The sequence below is a fragment of the Buteo buteo genome, chromosome 5, assembly GCF_964188355.1.
Source record: "Buteo buteo chromosome 5, bButBut1.hap1.1, whole genome shotgun sequence".
NCBI lineage: Eukaryota > Metazoa > Chordata > Aves > Accipitriformes > Accipitridae > Buteo > Buteo buteo.
This window is the reverse complement of record NC_134175.1, coordinates 26,586,009-26,610,280: the sequence shown is the minus strand read 5'-3', so window position 1 is coordinate 26,610,280 and position 24,272 is coordinate 26,586,009. Positions and strand designations below refer to the sequence as shown.

At 38.1% G+C, this 24,272-nt stretch overlaps 1 protein-coding gene across 7 annotated transcripts in view; it reads right to left on the bottom strand.

The window, feature by feature from the left end:
* Positions 1–24,272, bottom strand: part of PDE1A (phosphodiesterase 1A) — a 230,481-nt gene that overhangs the window by 16,631 nt on the left and 189,578 nt on the right. For all 7 annotated transcript variants that reach the window (XR_012650458.1, XR_012650459.1, XM_075028310.1 and 4 more), the window contains 7 exons: positions 22,420–22,520; positions 19,754–19,879; positions 14,424–14,525; positions 14,184–14,304; positions 9,948–10,029; positions 8,227–8,347; positions 5,851–6,035 (listed from right to left, as the gene is read on the bottom strand). Coding sequence is in view for 5 of the 7 variants with exons in the window: in XM_075028310.1 (XP_074884411.1) it covers positions 5,851–6,035; positions 8,227–8,347; positions 9,948–10,029; positions 14,184–14,304; positions 14,424–14,525; positions 19,754–19,879; positions 22,420–22,520 (838 nt within the window). In the remaining 2 variants the exon portion in view is untranslated. The remainder of the gene's footprint in view (positions 1–5,850; positions 6,036–8,226; positions 8,348–9,947; positions 10,030–14,183; positions 14,305–14,423; positions 14,526–19,753; positions 19,880–22,419; positions 22,521–24,272) is intronic.

Below are 24,272 nucleotides of genomic sequence, written 5' to 3'. Positions count from 1 at the left end.
ACATCAGCTATTTTAAAGTGAAGAGGAAGAAACCAGCAGTAAGCATCAAAACTTTGCAGAAAAATGAGAGGCCTGATGCTGGTGCCTCTGGGACTCCCAAGTAAGTTTAGAAATGTCCAAGAGTTCCCAAAACAACCGTGATTTTTTCCCAATGAACCTGCCATTTTCAAACCCAAGAACACATTGGAGTAACCCATAGAGTTATTTAGACACTGATTCCTTCCACTTTCAACTCCTCACATAAATTTCATCACAGATATAGGAGTATATAAAACCACTGCAAACCATGTAATCCAGCAGCACTTGACGTCACAACATTACGTCATATAGAAAATGTAGCAACAGCTTAATTAGCTATCAAAACTTTTTGCTAAAAGATTTGGTTTAAAATAATTTGTGAGTTTATAGTTTCCTAGGGGGGCTACCTCCGCCTTTTACCTCTCTTTTGCTGTTTAGCTGCAAGCACAGGGGCTTGAATGCTGGGACTTTCGGGACAGGGGAAGGGAAGGACATGCTGCTTTGAGCCTACTAGGGGGAAAAGGTGTTTTAAATCATGTAGTTTGTCACATGCAGAGGCGGGCCAGCTCTCTGGTGTATGCCGCAGGGGGATGTATAACAGGTTCCATTATCAGGTTCAGTTATCATTCTTTAGTCTGTGATTTACCAGGTACTGCCGATACAAAATGTTTCTTGCTACTCTTAGCTCAACCCATTCATTGTACTTCCTCAGATCATGGTGAAAAATTCTCCTTTTCCCACTGTTCTTAACACTTTTCTGGATTAGCTCAAAAATCACTTATGACCCAAACATTTTAGCACTGCAATTAAAATCACTGTCACTGGTCCTAGATGGGACTCCTTTAGCCCCCTGAATTTATTTTTCTCCAACAGATTAAAACAGTCCATTAGGGTAGATTTCATGTGCCAAACTGTCAGTCGGTTTCTGTGACTGTCACACACGTCCTCCCACTGCCCACCCTTCCTAGCGGCTGCTAAATCACATTAACATGCTATCAGAGCATCACTCTCAGATTTTCACATTTCAGCAGCTGTTACTCTCTTCTTATTAGTGAGTCTGCAGAGAAAATCTTTCAGACAAAATGGAACTGAACCCTGTGGTTATTGTGACTGGAAGTATGCAGGACTGAAAGTGCCCGAGGGGGGCCTGCAGGTACCATGCAGAGGTCTTTCAGAAGACAGATTTGTTATTCAAAGTTGCTGCCCACGGAAGAAAAAAAAAACAACAACTGATCTCTACTCCAAAGATGCAATAGTTGTCATTTTTTAATATTTTTACTATCAAAATTAAGCACAGGACAGTGTGAGAGCCTTATTCAGCCTCACATATTTTTCATCCCGTCCCGATGCGGTCACTCATCCCAGACATACACCTTCGAGCCGTGCAGCACAGTCCACTGCCAAAAGGTGTTGAGGACAAGGTTTGTCACTGATCACTTTACATACAAATAATGCAACCTTTGGTCAGGTCCTGTAACAGTTAATTCTTCAGAAGAGTTATATAAGCATAAAATAAGTAACACTGCTGTTGTGTTATCCTGAAGATGAACATTAGCATGGGCTAATTACTGATGGGCCCATTTGACTGGCAGCTGGACCCTCGGTCTGTAGGCTGCATTCCCTCATGTTATATGACCTGACGTGAGTGTCCTAAGCTGTCTGTGCCTCTTTTTGCTCAACTGTAAAGTGAAGATAATGATACTTACTTACCCCTGTAACTTTATTTACAGTGAGGTCTACTGAACAGATGGTAAGCATGATCACTAGTCCATACCCTTTTACTCTATTAAGAGTACCTGAGCTTGCCAACCACTGACCAACTTGATTAGTAAATCTTTAGAACATTCTTATGGAACAAAATAAGCATGAAGGAATAAACATTGTAGGCATAAGGAATAAACATTTTATTTTTAAAATACTAAATCATTCTGTTACAATTTCTCTGTGTTCTAAGAACTGCATCATAAAGGATCTTACATGATATTTAAATCTTTCCCAGCAAGTTATGTGTTTCTTACAGCTTTCTCAGCAGGTCAATAACTTCAAGACCCTAAAATCCACTTAGCAAACGTTTTCTCTAATGAAAGAGCCTCTCAGACCCATCTGAGCATCTTTCCTGTCTATTTGCTACAACTACCACAATTGCAAAGAGCAGCAGCCATCAATGCTATCTGTTGAAAAAAAGCACAGGATGGAATCTTTATCAACCGTGTTGAGTTGAACAAAGACAGATTATCTGGTGATTAGGGGTTTGGAATATTAATTAAACATCAAGGCTTTCAAATTAGAATCCCAGATGTTTGATCATTATGGTAATTCCCTGTTAACAGCATTCCCTGAAAGGCCTGAGAAACATTCCTCTAATTCTCCAGTGGTGAAAGGTTGAGGACCCTTAGGCTATAGAGCACTGAGCTCCTCTGCATCAATTATACAAGACATGGCCTTTTTAGCAAAATGGAGCCATCTTATTTAGTGAGCCTTCTGTTAAGGAAGCTCTCAAACAGCTGCCTAGGTAGATAAACGCTTTCCTTACTAACACAGGCTTTTCCAAAATAAAGCACACTGTTCCTTGCAGCACAAGCTGCTGGCTCTGAATCAAGTCTCGACAGCAGCTATCTTTTCAGGGAAGGGTAGCACCAGCATCTCCGGGAAAGCTGCCCTGTCTCTAACACTGTCACTGTGTCTTGGTCTTCTGCTCTGGACTGTCTGGGCACAGGAGTCAGATCATCTTCTTCAGCCCTGGCTGAGGGAGCCCTTGCTCCAGCTGAACTGCCTCCCAACCAGGGCCACAGGAGTAGCCTTATCCTGAAAAGGTGAGAAGCTGGAACGAGTTCAAGTCATCCTCAGGAGATCATATGGATTGTTGCTAATTTCCTTTCTATATTACTTGTGCACCTGTATTACTACATTTTATAGAGACAACTTCTGAGCCTGTGAACTAATCAGGGAACAACGTCTAGTGTCTGTGGAGCCCACCGACAAGAATGCAGATGGTTCTTTTAATAGCACAAGTACTGTTTGTCATAGTCCGCTCAGGAATTGTGTTTGGAGATAGACACTAACAGTCGCAGCCTGCTTACTACCATGGCACGCTGTCCTCGCACACGTGACCTCCACAGTGCACTCAGCTCTTAGCTGCTTGTCATAAATTATCTAGCTGGGAACAATGATAGCAATAACAACACTCCTTTCACCTGGCAGTGATCTACTCCTGATATTTCTTCCCTCAGTACATGCTCCTACTAATATATCAATAAAACACAAATTCATCCATATGCCCAGAGCAACCTGAAGACTTTTCATCAAGCAATAGAGTCAGAGAAGGTAACATGAGATTCACACAGGATGGAACAAATTATCTGAGATTCAAGGTCTCAGGTTATTCACTTACAAGCTTAGTCAAACTTGAGTGCAATCTGAAAGGAATTTCAAGTGGAAAGGGGATGTCTTTCAATATTTTTCATTCTTTACTAGATGTTAATTAATTTTGCACAGTCTGATTGAGGATTTTCAGCCTTTGCAAGGTGCAGCTTCAGAGCAGATATACTGCTGATCTGGACCAGTTGGAGAAGATTCCTTCTCCCATTATGTGACAAGGAACTTATGTGCTACCTCAGATAGTGCTCTATAGAGGGCTACATTCACTTAGCGCAAACCTCTTTTCCAGCAGCCCTTATTGCCCACATATGGAGTAAGTGCCTGCACATTCCACTCCAAATGAATGGAAAATATCTTAACTTCCACAAAACCTATATAACCCACCTCCCAGCTTTTATGAAAAGACATGCTAACAAAATATAAATCTGTACGCAAAAGTATTTGCAGTATTCAAAAGGTTCCTCTAGATTCTAATCAGGCACCCTGAAGGTCTCCATGCCGTGCTCCACTCAACTGCAGATGTTGCTACAAGTAGTCTCTTTATGGGCGTAGTTTTCTATAATCTCTTCCTTGCTCTCACAAAGGTTTTGCAAAACAGATTTAACCACAATCACACAGAGCTGATTTTTTTCATCAAGCTCTGGCCTCAACATCCGCTATTTCCACTTACTTATCAGTTTTTCTAATGTATGTTCTACTGTTGTTCCATAATTCTGTTCAGGAAATATTTAGACATACTTCATTAGTCAAGCTGATGGAAAGAAAAGAAGGACATCCTAGAATATGGACAACCACAATCTCAACAAAGTCCATGGAATCTTGAAAATTAACAGCTCTGTTTTTCACAGTAGAAAGCATGCCCAGAGTTTCCTGGATCTTGCTGAGCCTCACATTAATATTGACTGTATAGAGAAACAACCATTTACCCAGAAGAATTCTTAAATCTCTCATTGTGAGAAGCTTTGAGTTTTCAATGGCTGTCAACAGCCCAGTAAAACTGGGCTAAATGTGTCAGTAATTTATAGAGCTCTACAAGGCACTGGAAATGAAGAGGAAATTATCTCTTTGATAGCACTGTACACCTTGGAAACAATATACCAAAAAGCTGATGTACCAAAATCAACCTGATTAGTTACATGTAACTGGAAATGGCAAACTTCCAGAGAGCAAGTTATCCATTCTTCCATGTTGAAGGACCTTGCATGTAGATAGCCCAGGGATGCTTGATTTCTGGCTATAGCTAAGTGGTCTTGGGCACCCTGATGGTCTGCTATTACTACTGATCATCACAAATTAGCAGCTTTGCCCTTTTGACCAGTCAGTACTAGCTGAACAATACTAAAAGAGGCAATCTATGAAGCTGCTCATGAAGAAGAGATAGTATTAGTTGAATGTCCTCCTCATCTAGCCCTTCCACCTAACTCTCAAGTCATTGTCACAATATGTATGGAAGCTTGTTCTTGCTTAATATTCTCCTAATGAGAATATTCATTTGCAATTTAGCACTAAAGTAGAATTTAGCACTGCTCAGCAGTGTTTTTCTGTCTTGTCTGACACCTCTTTGAGAAAAAAGATGCTGCTTTGGACGACAGGATGAAAGACAAGGCTGGCACTGGGTTCCAAGATACCACTCCCTGCAGTCAGTATCAGGTCATGTACAGCAAGACCAGTCCCAGCAGTGAAATGCTAAACTGAAATATTCCAGGTGCTTACTCAGAAACAACACAGACTGGACAAAATATTCCCAAATGGCATTCACTTAACCTGGATCAAGGTTATAATTGTGTCCAACAATTATCACAAATCATTTCACTTGGATAACTGTAACTCCAGACAATTTTCAGGTATGGCTTATCAACTAAGATGCTTGATGCAGGTTTGACTTTATTAATTATCAGCCAGCAAATGAAGAGTCACTTTTTGCCTTGTTTGGGTCTAATAAATGCTGTGATTGCCCAGATCTTTAGATCCACTGGGTCATTTAAATAATTGCCTACAGCATAGTCCCAAGAAGCCTGCAGTACTGAATTTTGTTCCATACAGTGGGGAACAAATAGCATTTCTAATAGCAAAGTACAACTTTTACGTTTCTTAAGAAACGTGGCAGCACATACTCCTTTGAATTGTTGATTCTGGCATTTAAAGCAGATGTCAGTATCATTTATGATTAAAGGTGCAAGAAGGCACATTCCTAAACCAGACCTCTAAAGATAAGCTGAGGAGCACAGAGCCTTATTGTACAGGCTATAAGATTTCCTCTCATCCCCTGACCTCCTACATCTCTTTATACCTCCTGGGAGAGCAAAATAGGACCATCTGAACAAACATTAAGACATAAAATATATGAATACAAGACAACCACTTATTTTTATAGGTTGAAGGAAATTAACAAATAAAAGTAGAGGAGATCTTAGGGAGTAACCTATAAACACATTCCACCTTAGTATATCATACCTTCTACTGCTAATTCCTTCCATCTTTCTTTGTTTGCTTGAATGATCTTCATCAAGTTGTCCTTAAAGCTCATTAGGTCTACAGTAGCCAGAGAATTTTCTGTGTGAGTCCCTCCATCACTTGGACTCTTAAAACTGGGTCTTCTTTGTGCTTCAGCAGTGCTTACTGCTCCCAAACTATTTTGGCTGCAGAAGGGAAAAAAACCTAAATTATGAACACAGTCAGGCAATTTTAATCACACACAAACAGTTAATTTGAGTCAAATTCCTTAGGACCTACATGCAATCACTAACTCAAAATAGTAGTTTTCACCAAAGAGTGAAACACAAGACAGTTCTTCAATTCATGAAGCTGCAACCTGGGACTGATTCTTACTGACCTTTTTCCAGGGAATTCTTGAAAAAAAAGTGACAGCTGAAAATACATTACTTATAAGTTGTTTCTTGAAAGAATGTTTATGTAGCCATTTTGGAGCAGCTTCTTAGCTGTGTTTTTTAACAGTGAATGGTATCTTTGGGACTCACAGGGGAGACATCTGATTGTTATTTGTTGACCCATTCAAAAAAAGCAGGACACGAAAGTATATGACAGATAAGTAAGCTTAGCTTCAGCTGAGAATTCTCTTCAAGGTACATGCCTTCAAGTGTAGTCAAAGCAGGATTTAGTACAGTGGCTTTCAAATGCACCTAAGAGCTACTGCTGCTACCTCACATGTAAGGTAAGGTAGAAGTCAAACACTCTTTGTATGTGAATATGCAGATACATGTAAAGGTGGGGGAGAAAAAGAACGAACTCTCTTTTTTTCTTAGGATTAAAAAGTCAGACCTATTTCTGGCCTTGTACAGGTAATCATGTCATACCAGATTTTGTTTACTCAATTATGCTATATAGTTTATCTCATCGGTACCAAAGACAGATGTTAATGTGCATACAAATGATTTTCCATCAATCAGAAAATATGGTTACAGTGAATGTATCAGTGAGAACTGCGCAAGAAGAGTTAACTGTAATTTCTGTGTGCTCCAGAGATGTTGAACAGGATAGAATGGAAAGAATAGGCTATAATTCTAATGTCTTCCAGGCACCACAGTGAATGTCACACCATATACTCATGGTGTCCACCCAGTAGTGTTTGTGCAACTCTGCTGGCTCAGACATTCCTGTATCACGCTATAGGCTCTCCAGTCTCTTCATAAGTGTAGGTCTTGATTCCATACTAAGAAAAAAAATCCCTTAATCTTCTATCTCATATGAGGAAGCATTGCTGGATCATAAGCCTTTGTTCACCTACCACTCAGTCATGAACATCAACCAAAATTAAGCATGGAGCTACTAATCATGCGCAGCTGCTAATCACTCATTTTTGAAGAAGTGAGTAGGTAAACAAATTTGTCATCAATAATGCCTTAGTTTAACACTGTTCCCCAAAACACTAAGAACACTGTCATAAGTACCTACTTGTAGTAACTTCCACTTACTTCTAGTAACCAAAGTACGTGTAAACTCACGATCAGAAAAGACCTAGGTTCACCATTTTGCTATTAAAATCTAACTAACGCACAGGCAATGAAAAACTGCCCTGCACAGCTATCATATTAGTAGCCTCAGTGAAAGCTCAAATTACAGTTTCAAAAAGAAAAAAATGTGGTAACAGAGGCAATATTTGTAAAAGGAGCATCTGATTATTGAACGATGCTTTCAGCATGGAGTGACTCAGATAACATTGTCTGCCATAGCTAGTTTGTTTTATAGACAACTTCTATCATGATGCAAAAATCAAGAGCTTGGTGGGCAAACCCCACCCCTGCATCTCACTTATACTGTATTTAGTTCTCTCAAGTGGAATATAAGCGGAATCAGTTTTGTCTCAAGTGTATATATCATATAATACAAACATGGAAAGGTGAAGAAGGAAAGTGACCTACAGCATAATAAAAAACAGGAAAAAAAAAATGAAACCACCTTCACCACCTCCACTTCCAATTGTCTCTCAAGCAGGAAGGAATGACTTTTGGTACTGTCAATTAAAATTATACTGAAAATGGTTCAAGATGAGAGAACTAGGAACTTCAACAATCTACTGCAAACATTACAGTCAAAGGAAAAAATTGTTATTAGATAAGCTGTAGAAAATCAACTTTATATTTTATACGTGTGTATTCTGCTCGTTATTGTGGTTTTGCCTTTTTATATGCACGATCATCCACAGTCAATGGAGTAATAGCATATTGCAAATACAACATAGCACCACATGGTGGCAATACTGTACAGCTATTTATGTTACTTTTCCAACCGTTAAAATAATTGCAACACTTCTGAGAATGACATTATTATGTTAGTTTATGTTAGTTCAATAACTAAGCAGTGTATTCATACCTGGGTGTCCCAAATGCAGGACTTTCAGATTTTGACGCTTCCTCTATAAGAGGCATAACAATTTTCTCCATTGAGTCCGTAAGAAGAGAAAATGTTGGTTCTACTATGAAATCAATGAAACCTAAAGAAGAAAAAGAGAGAAAACCAGATTTTACATTTCCACAGCTCTCAAATCTATAAATACTTGCTATCAGGCTGATTTTCTGACTGTAGTCCTGATTTAATATACTAGATACCACTAGTATAATCTTGAAGAAAAAGGCACAACTAAAACCAAAAACACCTGAAGCCATGTAGATACTAGATATTAGTTAATTATAGCTTTTCATTCCTTTTTCTTGTAAAATTTATGCAACGCAGAACACACCTACCATTTGAAATGAATATTAATTATTGAATAGAAGGGAAGCTACCGTTGAGCCAGGGGGCTAGAAGTCATACTGTCTCTTTTACCATTCGGAGCTTCTTGCCAAGGAGTTAATATTTCAAACTACTGTTTATTATTCAGTGGAGGTAAAGTGTTATTTCACAATGTGTAGGAGTGTTCTGTCAAATCAGTGAAGAGAACAAGTAATATCCTTAGGAGACAGCGTTCATCCCACAGTTCTGAGATGTCAGCTCTGAACAATGTCTTTTACATTTTAAAGTGCTCATCAAGGTATGGAATGACACAGTGAGAGAATGAAGCATTATTCTCTGCTGAGCACTTAACAGAAAAAAAAAATGCTAAAACATGAGCTAGCAATGGATTTCCAGATGTATTCATACTCTAACCATGCAACACAGCACAAAGGTGAGCAACAGTGCTTCAGCATAGGATCCAGCTTCCCTCCTGCAGTAGGTATGACGCTCAAGCATGTTGCCTTTCAAGTCCCAGTGAAAAGGAATAAAGGACATTTTGAGTGACAAGATCAGACATGATGACATGCTTCAATTCAAGGATAAGACACTGTCACCTAAAGAATCTCTCCTTAAGTACTGTGTTCACTCACATAAAAGGTACAGCTGTTGGTAGGACGTACTGCTTTACTCAGTATGCTTCTAGGGTGTGTCCTTGTAACTAGCCCCAGTGATCTTTACCAATTTTGATTTCCTTATTATTGCTGATGGAAACGGGGATAGAGACAGCCAAGACACGCATTTCTGAAAATGGGAAGCTGAATTTTGGCCACTGTTGACCAAAATGCAATTACGATTGACAGGAACAGAATGCAGTGGTCCTTGTCAACCTAAGGAGGCTTGACCCTGTGTAGTTTGACCCTGCCACACTGACAGTCTTAACGGCAGTCCAGAGCTCTGATGTATGAATCAGCTTTAAGTTGAGATGCATCTACAAAACAGTACCAGGCTTTCAGATTCTAGTAAAGACAGACCTGTGAGATCTTGAGCAAGAGTCAATCTGTTTGAGGACATGATCTACTGAATTCTAAAGTGTGTCCAGTAGAAGTTGGGCTCATGTCCAGTGCTTTGGTTAATCCCTCTCCTACCCCTCCCTCCTTGGCATGACATACGCTGAAATTACTTCATGTTCTTTTGAGACTAGCACATTTCTGCCGTAAGAGCATACGAGTTTGGTGAACAGATAGGTGCAAAGAAATACCTTCTATATGATGGCATTTGGAACATTTAAAATTCAAAATTAGTATAAGAAATGTCCACATGATTTTACATGCTCCTACACATACAAGCAAAAGAAAAAGAAAAACACAACTTGTCATTACCTATTTGGGACTGAGCTACCAAAGTAGACTTGCGGTCACAGAGTGGGGAAAATTGAAGACCTAAAGCAGCCTCCTTGTCTCCCTGCAAATAACAACATTTAATATTAAAAGCACATATTTGATAGAGAGACAGAGAGACAAAGGAATCTGAATAGTCTTAGTATTTATTCAACAGGTTATTTTGTTCACTTATATTCCTAAATAAAAACAAGCCACAGGCAAAAAAAACCCTCTTTATTTATCTTTACATTTTCAAGAAAAGTAAAAGTCAAAATTCTAACTTACATTTGACAATTTTTATATAAAGGAACTTGTTGCAAACAAGTTCTCCTCAAAAGCAAGGCATCTGCCAATAAGGTTTAACATATATGAAGTCCTTCAACATTCACAGTTTAGTCTTGCTAATCCCAGATGTAATGGAATTGGAGATATTTAGACATGTTTGTAATAGTATGCCAAATGCTAAGTGTTTCCTTCTATTACATTGTTTTATCCAACTTGTAAAATTTCTTCAATGGATTTACACAAGTCAAGGACATGATCTGACTTGAACACATTCTAACTAGCAGGCATGTCTCTCTGCTGCTGAAGCCATAAAAAAGCACAAGCTCAATTTCACTACAAAGATCATAGAATCATAGAATCGTTTGGGTTGGAAGGGACCTTAAGACCATCTAGTTCCAACCGCCCCTGCCATGGGCAGGGACACCTTCCACTAGACCAGGCTGCTCAAAGCCCCATCCAACCTGGCCTTGAACACTTCCAGGGATGGGGCATCCACAGCCTCTCTGGGCAACCTGTTCCACTGCCTCACCACCCTCACAGTGGAGAACTCCTCCCTTACATCTGATCTATATCTACCTTCTTTCAGTTTAAAGCCATTACCCCTTGTCCTTTCACTACACCTTGTAAAAAGTCCCTCTCTGGCTTTCTTGTAGGCGCCCTGTGATGATTTGTACAACCTAGTTCTGAAAATATTTCAACACCTAAGACATTAAAAGAGTTTTTTTGTCGTAACAGTCTTATCAGACAGGAGGGTGTTATCTTCATTTTCAGCATGATAGGCCAAATGGCTTGCAAAAAGAAAGTCTAGTGGCGCAAAAAACCCTGAAGAGACATCTTTCAAAGGAAGTAATAATTTGTGTTGCTGGACAAACCTGGCCCCCAGAAGCACTGACATTATAGATACAGGAAAACTTAGCCTTTCAAGTAAAATGACTCTACTTTCTCACAGGGAGTGCTGTTTCATGATCATTCAGTGGGGAGCAGCACATGAGCATACCAGCTGATGGATTAAGGGGGCAGTATCAAACTTCCTTAGTCTTTTTATCATGTATCACTGAACTAGATTTGAGAAAAGTTTAGAACTATAATACCAATAAAACCACTTCAGCCACAGGAACAGATGTAGCTCGCAGATTGTGTTTCATATGGAATTGGAGAGTTTTATCACTATGGCCTTTAAATTTTACACCCAAGTGTTCATAATTTGGCTAGAAGAACACATGAACACTTACTACTAGGAGCAATGGTAGTGGCACCTCCATGTAAATGCAGGAGCCAGACTGTGATATAATATAAACTGGGGTAGTTCTAACAATTTCAGCCATTGTTGAATACAGGATTTCTAAAGCAATATTAATTTTTTAATCTTCCCTGAACTAGTTTTTAAAAAAGAGAAAATTCCACAATAGCAAAGAATCAGTTTGAATTTTTTTATGTTTTCAGGTAGCTCTTTACCCCAACTATGAATCACTTTGCAATTAATACAATACATAATTAATACTTAAATGTCATATAAGTCTAAGTCTATTGTAAATTGTAATAATGGACACAGGACTGATATTTGAATTGATCATTAAAATTTCATGAGATTTAAAATCAAAATAATGATCAAAACAGTAAAAAAAAAAATTCTTTGTCCAGATGCTGAACTCACTGGACAAATTCTCTTTTTGTGCTTTTGAATCTATTCAGACTGAGAGCAGAATGCTATAGGAGCTGTGATACTTCTTTGAGTGACTTGAACTATGTATTTCTTTCTTTTTAAGGTTTTGAGATGGGTGGGTGTATTTCTATTTTAAACAAGTAGCTCAGATTTTCCTTGGCATTATAACACACTTTCTGTAGTTGTTGCTTTTAAACTTAAAGCGTTGTTTGGCTTTTTCCCTGATGTTAACACTGGCACATATTTTAACCGTTAGCTGCAGTTAACAAAGTTTTTTGTCTAGGTGAATGTTCATTTTTTGCTGGTGCTCGCTACTTTGAAAGCTGCCTGTTAAAGCATTGGGTTTACATCAGCAGTTTCAGACTCTGCTGCTTTTTCCTGTAAGGCAGTAGAAGTAGTTGAATTACTATCTTTAAAGAAAAGAAGAGGAGAAATTAGTGGGGTTTGTATATATGTGGACTACTTCATCTTGGCTGACACAGATTTAGAAATCCCAGAAGTTTCTATCACACACTTTCAGATCAACAGACCAGAGGATGCACAACCAGGTCAGTGCATCTAGGAAGCAGGAGACCTACTGTGTCTGCACTGCTCGGTGCATTTATACATGTACAGTTCCTTAATCACACTTTAAATGTGCTGGAACTACTCCACACATGCTGTTCTTAGTAGTATGTATAAAGAGGGATTCAGTTCCTTGCACACTCCTCTACAGCCTGAAAGACTTTGACATTTTATGCTGCTGAGTTGCAGACATACATACATGGTGATTTGATTCTATTGTTAAATGCCTTCTCAAGTCTTTGAGCAGCTTATTTGGGATCCAGTTACTTCTTCTAACAGAAGGATAAAGGAATAACTAAAACCTTAGCTCATCCTATGCACTCAACAACCAGTATGGTACTGTTTATTGCTAATGCTACATGCACTTGACTGGACACACTGCCTCACTGTCCCATGGGCTCTGTCTAGCCTGTCTCTGTGTCTAAAATGTTTTTACAGTTGGTCATTTCTGACCTTGTCAAGTAATATATATCTGAGGCAATCTGCTCCTCCTTTTGCCTCTCAAATTAAAAATCCTCATCATTTCCATTTACAGAAGCAGACACAAACTCATGACTCTACTCAGTATTTCCACAAAACTCAGCCCATTCATTATTTAGATTAAGGCACCAGCTCTCCAATCTGTCTCCCCGGTGCAAAGCTCAGAGTCAAGGATGTCCTGATGCTCCCTACTGAGAATTCATACAAAGAAGCTCTAGGAACTGAGCAAGAACCTTCTAGGGCAGATGGGCCTAACAATCTCAAGGTTTAACATACTGACTTTTTCATGCTCTGACTCCTTTTTCCGGTGTGATCCATCTGATTTGAAAATGTCAGCATATAGCAAAATAATGACAATCAAGCTGAGCAAGACACACACTGTTCCATTATCTGTATTAACCATTTTTAAAACGTGTGTATAACTATAGAAACTGTGTAATACCTAAACAGGATTTTGGTTATCAATTGTACATCAGTAATGGTTATGTTAAAAATGTGCATGGTCACAAATATTCATTACAGGGAGAGTATTACCCCTTTGGAGAAATGGGGTTTTTCACCTCCTGAGGTAAGTAAAAAAATGGCAGCAGTGACACCAACACCTACTGGGCTTGCTCTTTGCGTTCAGTATCTCACAGAAATGAAAAGGCCTTCACAAAGGTGTGTCTTCATTTTTGTTTTAGGATATATGGCCACAGCATTAACAGGATGATACCATCTAACCTCTGGCTTTGGATCAGGCTGTTATGAAAGCAAAACCTTCAGATATACGTGGCATATCCATGGCAAGTACTGGCAAGGAAAAGAAATAGGAGGTCTTTGTGAAATGTGAAATGGATACAACTTTTTGCCGCCTTTGCTGAACATGAATTCTTCCTATTTTCAAGTCCCTCATCCTACCCTGCCAGTGCTTCTTTTTAACTCAAAGCATATATAAATCTCTGTCTACAGAATGAAAACAGCTTGACAAGGTATATTATAATTGAAAGAAAAAAAAACCACTACAACACTCAGAATCCTGGTATCAGCTGAAATAGATATAGAGCTATAACAATTTCATCTTATTCACGCACATAAAAGTTGAATTAATGTCAGTGGTATGTATGAAAAGTAGGGAATATATACTACTGACTATGCTTGTCAATCACAACCAACAGCATCTTTGCTGGTAGACTTATGAAAAGATTTAATTGTGTAACCATTGCTTCTTGAACTAGATTTACTAAAAGATTTTAAAATGGCACCTGTCGAAAAAATTCTTCCATCAGGGCCATGGTCCACCGGTAGTGCAGTTCCCAGGATTTTGCTGGATGGCTTATGTCTGCTGCATGTAGAATCAAAGACATGGCTTTGGCTTTGTCTACCCTGTTAATTCAAGGACATGCTCCAATTATCTCAAAACAAAAGCAACTATTTAAATTCTTTTCTTGTACATTGTCTTATTGAAAGACTATAGATAATGAACAAAATGGAAAATAACCTACCCCTCTGTCTGCTGTAGAGTATGTCGCATCGTTTTAACTTGTTGAAAATGACCCGACATATCTGTAGACAAGACCATCTCAATGACCAAGCTACGCAACTCCCTAAGAATAATTAAAAGGAAAATGACTGATTACAATTCATGTATTCTATGTATGGTACATTTGTTTAAGCAGTACTTGTTAATTTATAACTTTCTAAACAACATCACAGGTTTTATTACATTTTAAGAAGCGTTTAAATAAATTATTAACAACTTGAATGTAGTATCCTAAAGGGATTCTGTGAAAGCAGTGTACTTCAGAAAATGCACTCTGCAATCATTATTTCAGAGTCACACTGTTTTGTAATTCCTCTTTTCTAGTGTATAAGCTAAAATTACATGCAGTCCTGTCACCCATTGTAAGTCTTTCCTTATTTTATTCAGCAGTAGACTACTCAAAAAACCAGTTGGTCTCTGGGCTTACCACCACACAAGAGGATATATGTGTGTCTTTCATTATTGCCCTCATATTAGTGCAGAGCAGGCATAACACTAAACCTAGGAAGAAGGCTGTGGAAACACTAGGAAGAGCAAGACGTACTACATCTGAAACAGTATCAACATTATAGCAATATATGAACATTATGACAAACTACCCTTCATCTCAAAAATACCTTATTGCCTATTTCATGAATCAGAACAAGCTTGGGATTTACTATTTATCTGTATCTTGGTATTGTGGTCAGAGATGTTGGCTTGTACACCAGCTTTCTATTAAATGAATATGAAAATAGTAAACCATGAATCATGTAAGAGAGTGTATTAATTCTGATCGTATATGAAAGTATATTAATTTTGTCAACAATAAATACTGATTTGGAAAATTCTGTTTCTTTGATGTAGAAAGATTGTACATAGACCTTGTAGGAGTCTGCTGAGTCTTTATCTACATACTTTTTAAATGGCCTAGGAGGATTTATGTGCAAGTGTTGCTTATATGTGTATCAGGGACAATTCACCACATTAAATCTTTGATTATGTAGCACCTATCTTCATGAGCACACCCCTAGTCTTAAGGATGTCCAAGTATCAATTACAACAGTAGAATCCTACTTTAGTCATTCTCACTGATCTTTCATATTGTATTCCTATCTTTGATTTACTTAATGCAGTTTTTTCAAAGGACTATGTTTTAAAGAGGTAAATTGCAATTTTCTTTAGGGCTGTTAGAATAGTTTGTTATAAAAACTATCAAGACTGGTTTTGAGCCAAATTAATTGCATATTTAAACTGATAGTCCTTATTGATTTTTGTGTATTTATTCCTGATTTGTTTTGATGTAACTGGATAAAGACTCAATCCTCTCACTTCTACTGAATAATATGCAGCCATACCAACTTGTGTTTAGAAAATGCCTTACCTTATCTGACCTCATAATAAGATACTAATTAATTTGCATCCCAACTGTTCCTCCTCCACACTGCTTTGAAACTGCACCCTTCAAAAACAGCCAAAGCCATTAAAAAAAAACAACCAAACAAACCCCAACAGCTAACACTGCATGAAACCTGAGGGCTCTGCATTGTTAAACCCTGTTGTTTGTAAGACTGAAATAATTATCACTTCCCCTTTCTATGGGAGATTTTCCTAGGAACTTTCCATGTCTGAACTTCTAAGAGTAATCAGAAATAAGCTCACCCCTACTACACAAGACACACAGAGAAGCAAAATGTTGCTTTCAGTTTACTCACGCTGTCATGGCAGCAGGCAAACCCTAATTCTTACCTCCACCACCTGAATAAAGATCAAACAACATAGCACAACCCTCCTCACACACTTCTGAAGATTTCAGGCCACTAAAAAGCTGCTGAGCAGCAAAGGAGAGGCTCTCCACCTACGGTCTGCAGTTTTTTCCTGCCTGCGCTCCCATCCATCATCAACAGAGGGATGGAAAATTGAGAACTGACAGGGAAACATTTAATAAAGGTCTACTAGAGCTATGAATGCTCAGTCTGCTACCATTGCACAGAAGATTACTCTTGGACTTAAATCATTCCCAAATCATTTCCCAGGGAAAAAATATCATCTCAACTTCCATATTGAAGGAGACCTCAGTCAATCTCACAGGTAACTGCTGGACAGAAATCTCTGCCCACTTCATTAAGCAGTCCACAGCTACAGGCATCGGGATAATACAGTTAGCATTGCTCATGCTACCATGGCAAAAAGATACGTAGGTGTTGCCATCTTTAGTTCTATGATGGGAAGTGGTATCAGCATTCATATACAGTGCATAGTGGATTTTTGGGGCCCACAATTGGAAGATTACTGGGTTTGAGTATACAATGTCCATTTTTCTTAAGTAAACTGTCATGTCGTGTGCTGTCATCCTTTCTTAACCCTCCTATATCCTTATGTCCTACGGATTGGATACTGTAAAAAAATAGATGCAAGATGGTGTGAAAAGATGACATGAATAATGCAATGTTAATGTAATAAACATGTAATAAACAAGAGACAAAGAGTGGCACATGAATTTCTCGGAAAAGTAGCTAACCAATAAACAGAAACCAGCTTTACCTGGATTTGTCCATGACAAAGACATTTAGTCAGGTGGAAACTAATGAAAAAATGCAGGAATAGGCTAAGATGAGCAAAAGCAAGTTGGGAACTGAAGACATAAGGTTCATCTTGCAAGTTATAGCAATCCTGCTTTCCTCAGACAGAAGACTCCCATGTGAATTTGTGAAAGAAGAGCTGTTCATTATGCATTGTATATAATGCATACTGTTTTGTTAGTCTTTTTTATATAATCAGACAATATATCATTGTATGTCTTACGACTGGAATGGTTTGACACATTAACACTGCCTGGCCACCTATGACTGTTGATGTAACACATGGGGTGCTAGAACACTAGAAGCCTGGTAAAGCAGAGGAGAAAGGGGAACAAAAAGGGATCTCTCTTTAGTTATTCAGGGGCACTAAGTGAGAGAAACAAGACAATATGAAAGACTGGAATATATTTTCAGAGTTGAGAAAAGAGTGAGAAATGACTATGAATGTCACATGCATTATCCACAAAGGACATCCTCATCAGAATGCTGGCAGTGTTTCCCTGCTCAGACCCAAACCCTATGTTTTAAACTTAATTGAAGCTGACAGTTTATTAGTGCATTTTTATCTTCTTAATGTTAACTTGTAGGAAAGAAAATGTAATACTATAAAGTAATTCTCAGTCATTTTGCTTCATCTTGCTGAAATAATTAGCAGAATCACAGTTTAAATAGGCAGCGGTGTTAAATTTTTTAAAAATGAAATTGCTGCAATTCAAGAAAACAGATCTGACAGTAGTCAAGAAATTAATCAGTGCCAGGAAGTACATTAAAGTTTAACAAATCATCATTTCAATTTACTGCCAACCTGATTCAGTGCAAACTTCCAAACTGTTAGTCTAACATTATGAATTTCAGTATAGATCCAAGAAGTTTGCTCTAGTAATAACTAGAAAATTGAAGAGCTTCTTTTAAGTGGCTAACAGATCTCTCATTGCACCAATGAACAATGGTATCTGATGACAGGGTAATGGGAATTTTTGGATATCAGAAACGAATACCAGGAAACCATCATTTCCATGACTGACCCTCTAAATTAAAGTATCAGACTTCAACAGGTTGTGCAGGTTCTCAGGTTGGCGCTTTGGAATTTACTGGTTTATTTGAAAATACAGACTGTAATTGCCTAGCTAAGTGACAAAACGTGGAACTGAGTGTCCTAGTTTAGTTGCTTGAGCTTATTAGCCAGGTTACACATCTCTTCTAAGTTGTACTGAATAGCCCCAACAAGAGACCATAAATTCCACTTTCCCTGGTTGCCAAATCCCACCAATGTCAAATTGGCTGCATATAATAGTGGACTGGATCTGTGCAGCCACTCTAAACAAACAACATTTGCAAAACTAAAATAAGATCCTCCAGAAAATCCTAATTGGTTTACAGTGCGAGGAGGTTGAAAAGCAAGTGCAAACACACTCAGTGTGTGATTGAGCAACTTCAGAATGAACGAGGTAGTTTATCACAGGTTAAAAACCAAGGAGAAATTAAATGCAACAGAAGCTAGTGCAAAGCGTCCATAACTGGACTGGAAAAAGAACTGTGGAAAGACCGGAGTGAGCAATCTATGCAGAGAAGAGTGTGCTTCAGAAATGTAAAATCACATTCCTCCCTCATTCTGTTGCAGTCCATCAGAGCAATATGTATAAACATCACACACCTGGAATCCATAGGGTTCTCCTTCCTTTGGCAAATATTGTCTTTCACAGGAGTTTCCATCCTATCACCCTCTTCCGCAGTGACATAACAAAAGAATACCACTGGGATGCACTGTACTAGCTGGCAGCCAGATTGCTGGCAGCTGAAGCAACTGCATGTTGCTGCAGGGATACCCAAACTATACTCATTTATGGTAGTCTCCAGTGATGAAGGAGCCAGGACTGGGGAGGCACATGAGTGTCTTCAAGCCATCCTGGGTCCAGCCCTGAACTGAAATTCAGCTGAAGAAGATCTGCCCCTCTCTACCCGAAAGCATTCTCTGGTAGGACACAATATGAAACAACACTACTTTTAAAAAACATACTCAAGGCAACAAGTCTGAAGATTTGAAAATCATTACGTCTCTACAACAATGGTTTTAAAAGACAGAATAACAGCCTCTGATGGCTGTCTACTGGCACAATCACTTTGTCCATACTCAGTAGGTAGAACAAGCAAAAATAGGGTCACAGAGAGAAACACACAGAAGACTCATATTTTAAGTGCTATATGTAGCGATCAAAGGTATACAAAGATGACATGTTCTTTTTACTAATGGAGAAAGTCTCATCTCTAACACTTGTTCATTTTGGTCTTACAGGTCTTAGTATTTGTGACATATCAATTATGATCCTGATTTTTTCAGCCGGTCAAATTTTCTTCAGGAATTACAAGCTGGCAGCAGAGTGTGACTCTGCACCAAGGTTTTAACCCACTGTTAGGCAAAGATGACCTAGCTCAAGAGGGGCAGCACTGTGGTTTTCCTGAAGAACTATCTCACCTGAGACACTGTCCACACAGTCCAACACTGTGCCTTGTAAATGCACAACCTCACTTGGAAAATTATATGGAGCCTCCCAAACAGTACCTCTTTACACCATAGCAGCCTTCCCTAAGCTCTAAATATCCATTACTCCTTCCAGTGCCAAAGCTTCTTCCTGTAATTTGAACTCTTAAAATAGACCCCACAGGGAAGGTTTGGTGGTTTTTATTATTTTTAAACACTGGAATTAAGTTTGAATGTCACAGTAGGTCTTACCTCCAGTCATCTTTGGTTAAATTTGCCAGGATGTTCATCTCTTCTTCTTGCATGAGTCTATAAGCAGCACTTACATGATGATTTTCAAGAACAGAACGGTCATTGTACAGTATTGCAACATCTGACCTAGTGTTAAAAAAAAGGCAGAATTTGCAATAGCATCCCAATGATGGCACTGGGGAAGGTAGAACTGTGTATTCTCTATGAGAATTATTGACTAAGTTCATCAAACTATGTTTATTTGTTCCTATTGTATCAAATACTGATAAAGTTTCCATCCTAAATGCATAAAAAAATTATCATTATACCATTGTATATACTGTTTGTGGGGAAAGTCATATTTTTAAATGTGTGATGTTTTATTTATATAACTGTAACAAAAATTTGTGAGGAGCTCTTTGAGCTTCTTGACTGTAGGTAGGATCGTAAAGCAACAGAAATGTTCTAATTAAGCTACTCAAGTACTCTTTGGCAATACAACCATTTAAAATGCAATGCATTCACCAACAAAGGGGGCTCCACACATAGCATGGGTATTAAGAAGTTACTACGCCTGTTCTGAGAGTTGTGCTTTGGCCCATGTCACTCATAATCAGAAGGAGCTGTAAATAATAAAATATTTAAAAACTTCAATTTCATATGTTTTAAGTGGATGCCATCTTTTGTCAGAAAAACAGCCAAACCTTGAGCCTCATAACAATGGAATGGAAGAGATGCTAAGCTGAAATTTGATTGCATTCAAGTGCTTCCTAAAGCCAGACTCACCCTAACATTAGCACCCTCGACAGTATCCTTTCTTAATTAAAGACTAACCTACTATACCAAAATTATATAGAGATTTTGATGCTGTATGGATTTATCATACTTAGCTTCAGACTTCATTAATTCTTGGGGAATTTGTTTCCCCAAGACCTGATCTGCACTTGCTAAGTAACCTTGGGGCTCACCTCTCTGCTACACTTCTGTCTTCATAAAACTATTCCTGAGTATTTCAATCTGGCCAACTGAAAAGTCTGTACTAGAAGAAAGGTGTACAGTGCAGTTACTATGATATTAATAAGGTAAATTCAACCTCTTGTTCTGTTGAGCAATAGTATATATTCAGTGTAACCACCCACATGTACGGTATGGTACCGAGGAGTCTAAAAAATGAAAATAGGATTGGAAACTTTATTTAGAGGGAACAAACCATAACCTACCTAAATAATGAATATGTTTACATCCATAATCCTACTAAAATCATGAGAAAATCTGTGATTTGCCAATCACATATGTTTAATGAAGCACACTTCGATCAACGTAGCTGCTTATGGCTAGTTTGAAACAGTGCTAAGAATTGCCATGACTATGACAGCCATTTCATCAGCTTTTCTAAGGCAAAGGAAGCCTGGAATCATGGCCCTGGGATGCCACATCAGGGCCAAGTTCTACTAGGAGGGAAGAATGAGCCCCATCACAAAACAAATACCTGTTTTGCAAGTATGCCCAAGAAAAATTCGAAGGCTAACAGCTTAATTAATTTTCCACTTTTGCAATACTTCAGAGCAAAATATTAAGGACAAAAATAGAAAAGTAATATAAACTTGGACCTACAAACTGAAGTTTATTTTTAGCCAGACTATGCTGAGGGAGAAAAGAATTATGTCTTTATTTCAGCTGCAGATCTAGAATTTGTTCATTATTGATAAGCACATCTCAGGGCACAAGTTTATTACGGATTTAATTTAAATGTAACCATTGGGTGCTTGATCTGTATAGGGGAGTGTGAGGATGCTTCTGTTCAAAGTAGTAGTATTTCTAGCACACAGCTGTTTTGTTAGAATATGTCAGTGCTTTGCTGAAAATTTTTTTTCAAGAGCAGGTAAAGCAGACTCCTCAACTGAGGATACTAAAACCAAAGTATAGCCTAGTATGAAAGAACAGGAAGATGCTTCATACTTGGTTAAGTATCAGGTGTACTATTTATCACCCAGTAATGGATTGGTCAGTGATTTTCCTTTGATAAGCTGAAAATATTTTAAGGGAAAGAGTTATATGCTGCTGTTTTGGACCAGAGGCTAGGATGACATGCTGCGCCTGCATAAGAATACAGTTAGCCTGACTTTCAAACTGGATTTCTTTCTAGATTTCTTTTTCATAAGTACTGCAGATGCTGTCAAAACTTGCTAGGAGAGGACTCGTGATGGGTATTTCTAAAGCCGTACTTGAAGGTTTCCCCTCTGTACTAGGACCCTGTAAGTTTAACACACAACTTGAAACAAAATGTAGCACCTGAAGTAAGTGCAGATACATTGCTGAAAATGAAGTGGTATTTTTCTGGGGACGCTGTTGAAGAAATTTTTGAGTCAAAAGTATCAGAATTTAAGTGAGCAAATAGAGGAGTGAGGGGTTTTCAAGTCCATGTTCTGAATCTTTTTTGAAATCTCTCTTGATATATGAGCTCCAAAATATAATGATTTCAAACACTATGGAGCTAACTCATTACTTTTCCACACTGTCTTTGTTCATGTGAGCAGTCCCATTAACTGTACAGAGGTCAAGGAAGCAATTTGTAAAATCAGGAATGAGCTGGCTACTTCCTGGCTGTATCAGTAAGACATATGAAACAGTTCAGACCAATGAACAGCAAACTCCAGGTATGACACTTAAGAGACCACTTCACTTACCTTGTCTGAATATGAAAATTGTTTGTGGTCCCAGTATGTTCATAATCATGGACGGCAGCTGCAAAGATCATTGCTAAAATTTCCAGTTCTGTGAGCCAGTGCTGGTAAATGAAAACCAAATCTTAGTCATATTTTCTATAATAGCCTAACTCAGATTAAATACTACAGTACTGGAAATGTTTTCCATTACGTTCAACTTAACCAAACTTTATTCTTGTCTTATTCCAGGTAACTGTATATCCATAACACTTCAGTATTATACAGTAAAATAACTCCTTGTACTTATTATGATTTCTCTAAGACCAAGTTAACATCCTTATGGTCACTAGCAAAGTAAATATTGGCAGCCAAAAATGTAAGAAGTTATTAAGACAATTACATGGTATACTTTGGAGCTGTTTTGAGTAGGAAGTATCTAATCTGCTAGCCCATACATGGCACTTGTCAAATTATGGTATATTCATCTAAAAGCTTGATATGAAGTTAAGGTTATAATTTGTCTTTTAGGAACAATATATACAGCTCACAATAAGTTCTAGGTACAACATCAGCATTAACTATAGTTTACCAGTGTACATAGCACTAAAATTAGGCACATGGGAGATTTTTCTGTTCTCAATTTTGTCATACTTTGTACTAATGCAAAAAAAGGGTGCATAAGGCTAGTATACAGTTACACTGAACAAAAGATAATACAGGTCATGTGTACGAAATAATGCAGACCCTAGAGTTTTGTGCACTTTTATACCTCTTACTAACTGAGGCAGTTCTGTATCACTCAGTTTGTAAAATAAGCTCTGTTATTTTATCTTTCAAGTTCTATTTCTTGAATGATAAATCATCCTTGAGGAGAAAATTTACTCCATCTAAAAATGAAGGCAGAAAAATCATGTGATAATTAACCCCCGCAGTCATAGGAGTGATTAAGTCAAATGCCAGTCAAGCATTTCCACACATATTTCAGATTTTTTTAGTGTAAAAGTAAGCTTGTGTACTAAAGGATGGAAGAATGATCTCATCTTTATGCACCCATATATGCACGTACATGTGTATGAATGCATATAAGATGTATAAACTGCCAGAAGTAGTAAAAGCTGCCAGTAGTAGTACTTCTTTCAAAGAAGAAGAAAGGGAACAGTCAAGATTCATAAGTAATGTGAGAATAATGGAATAGGTCATTCAGCGACAAAATAAGACTGCTGAGGAACAACAAGTACTGGCTGTTGGTGAAGCAGTATAGATCAAAAAAGGTCACAGCAGAGGAATGAGAATGTACTGTAAGCAGTTCTAAAAATGGAAACGATGACCTTCATCATATTGTGTGTCACAAGAAACCAGGCCATGACCAGTCCTGGCTTTCACAATGTTTTCAACATACCAAATAGAATAGAAACCCAGAAATTATTAGTAACTAAAGCTAAACATAAACTTTTTCTTTAAGACGCCTTCTCAAAGATCAGCTTTTTTTAGTAACCAAAATAGTTGCTAGACAATGCATTTATAAGTAGAAGAGAATTCCTTACAAACAATATCTATGGGCTATGCAGAAGCTTCATACAGTACTATATGAGAACAAGTATTCTAGAGACCGTATCTGTACAGTCAAAATTCTGATCAGTATTCAGATAGAGAATCAGAGAACTCCTTTAGCTAAAGGATTTCTAAGGAAGTAGGAGAAAGCTCTTAGAGAGACGGTTAACAAGCATTTTTCTCAAAGGGAGAGGGAAAAGCAGGTATCTGGAGGTCTGCAAGACTGTGAAGAGCTGGAACCTGCTTCCTTCCTGGAAGATACTATGTCATGCAGGTGTAACACCTATTGGAAAAGATCTCTTGTGTTGAGAGGTGTGTTCCAG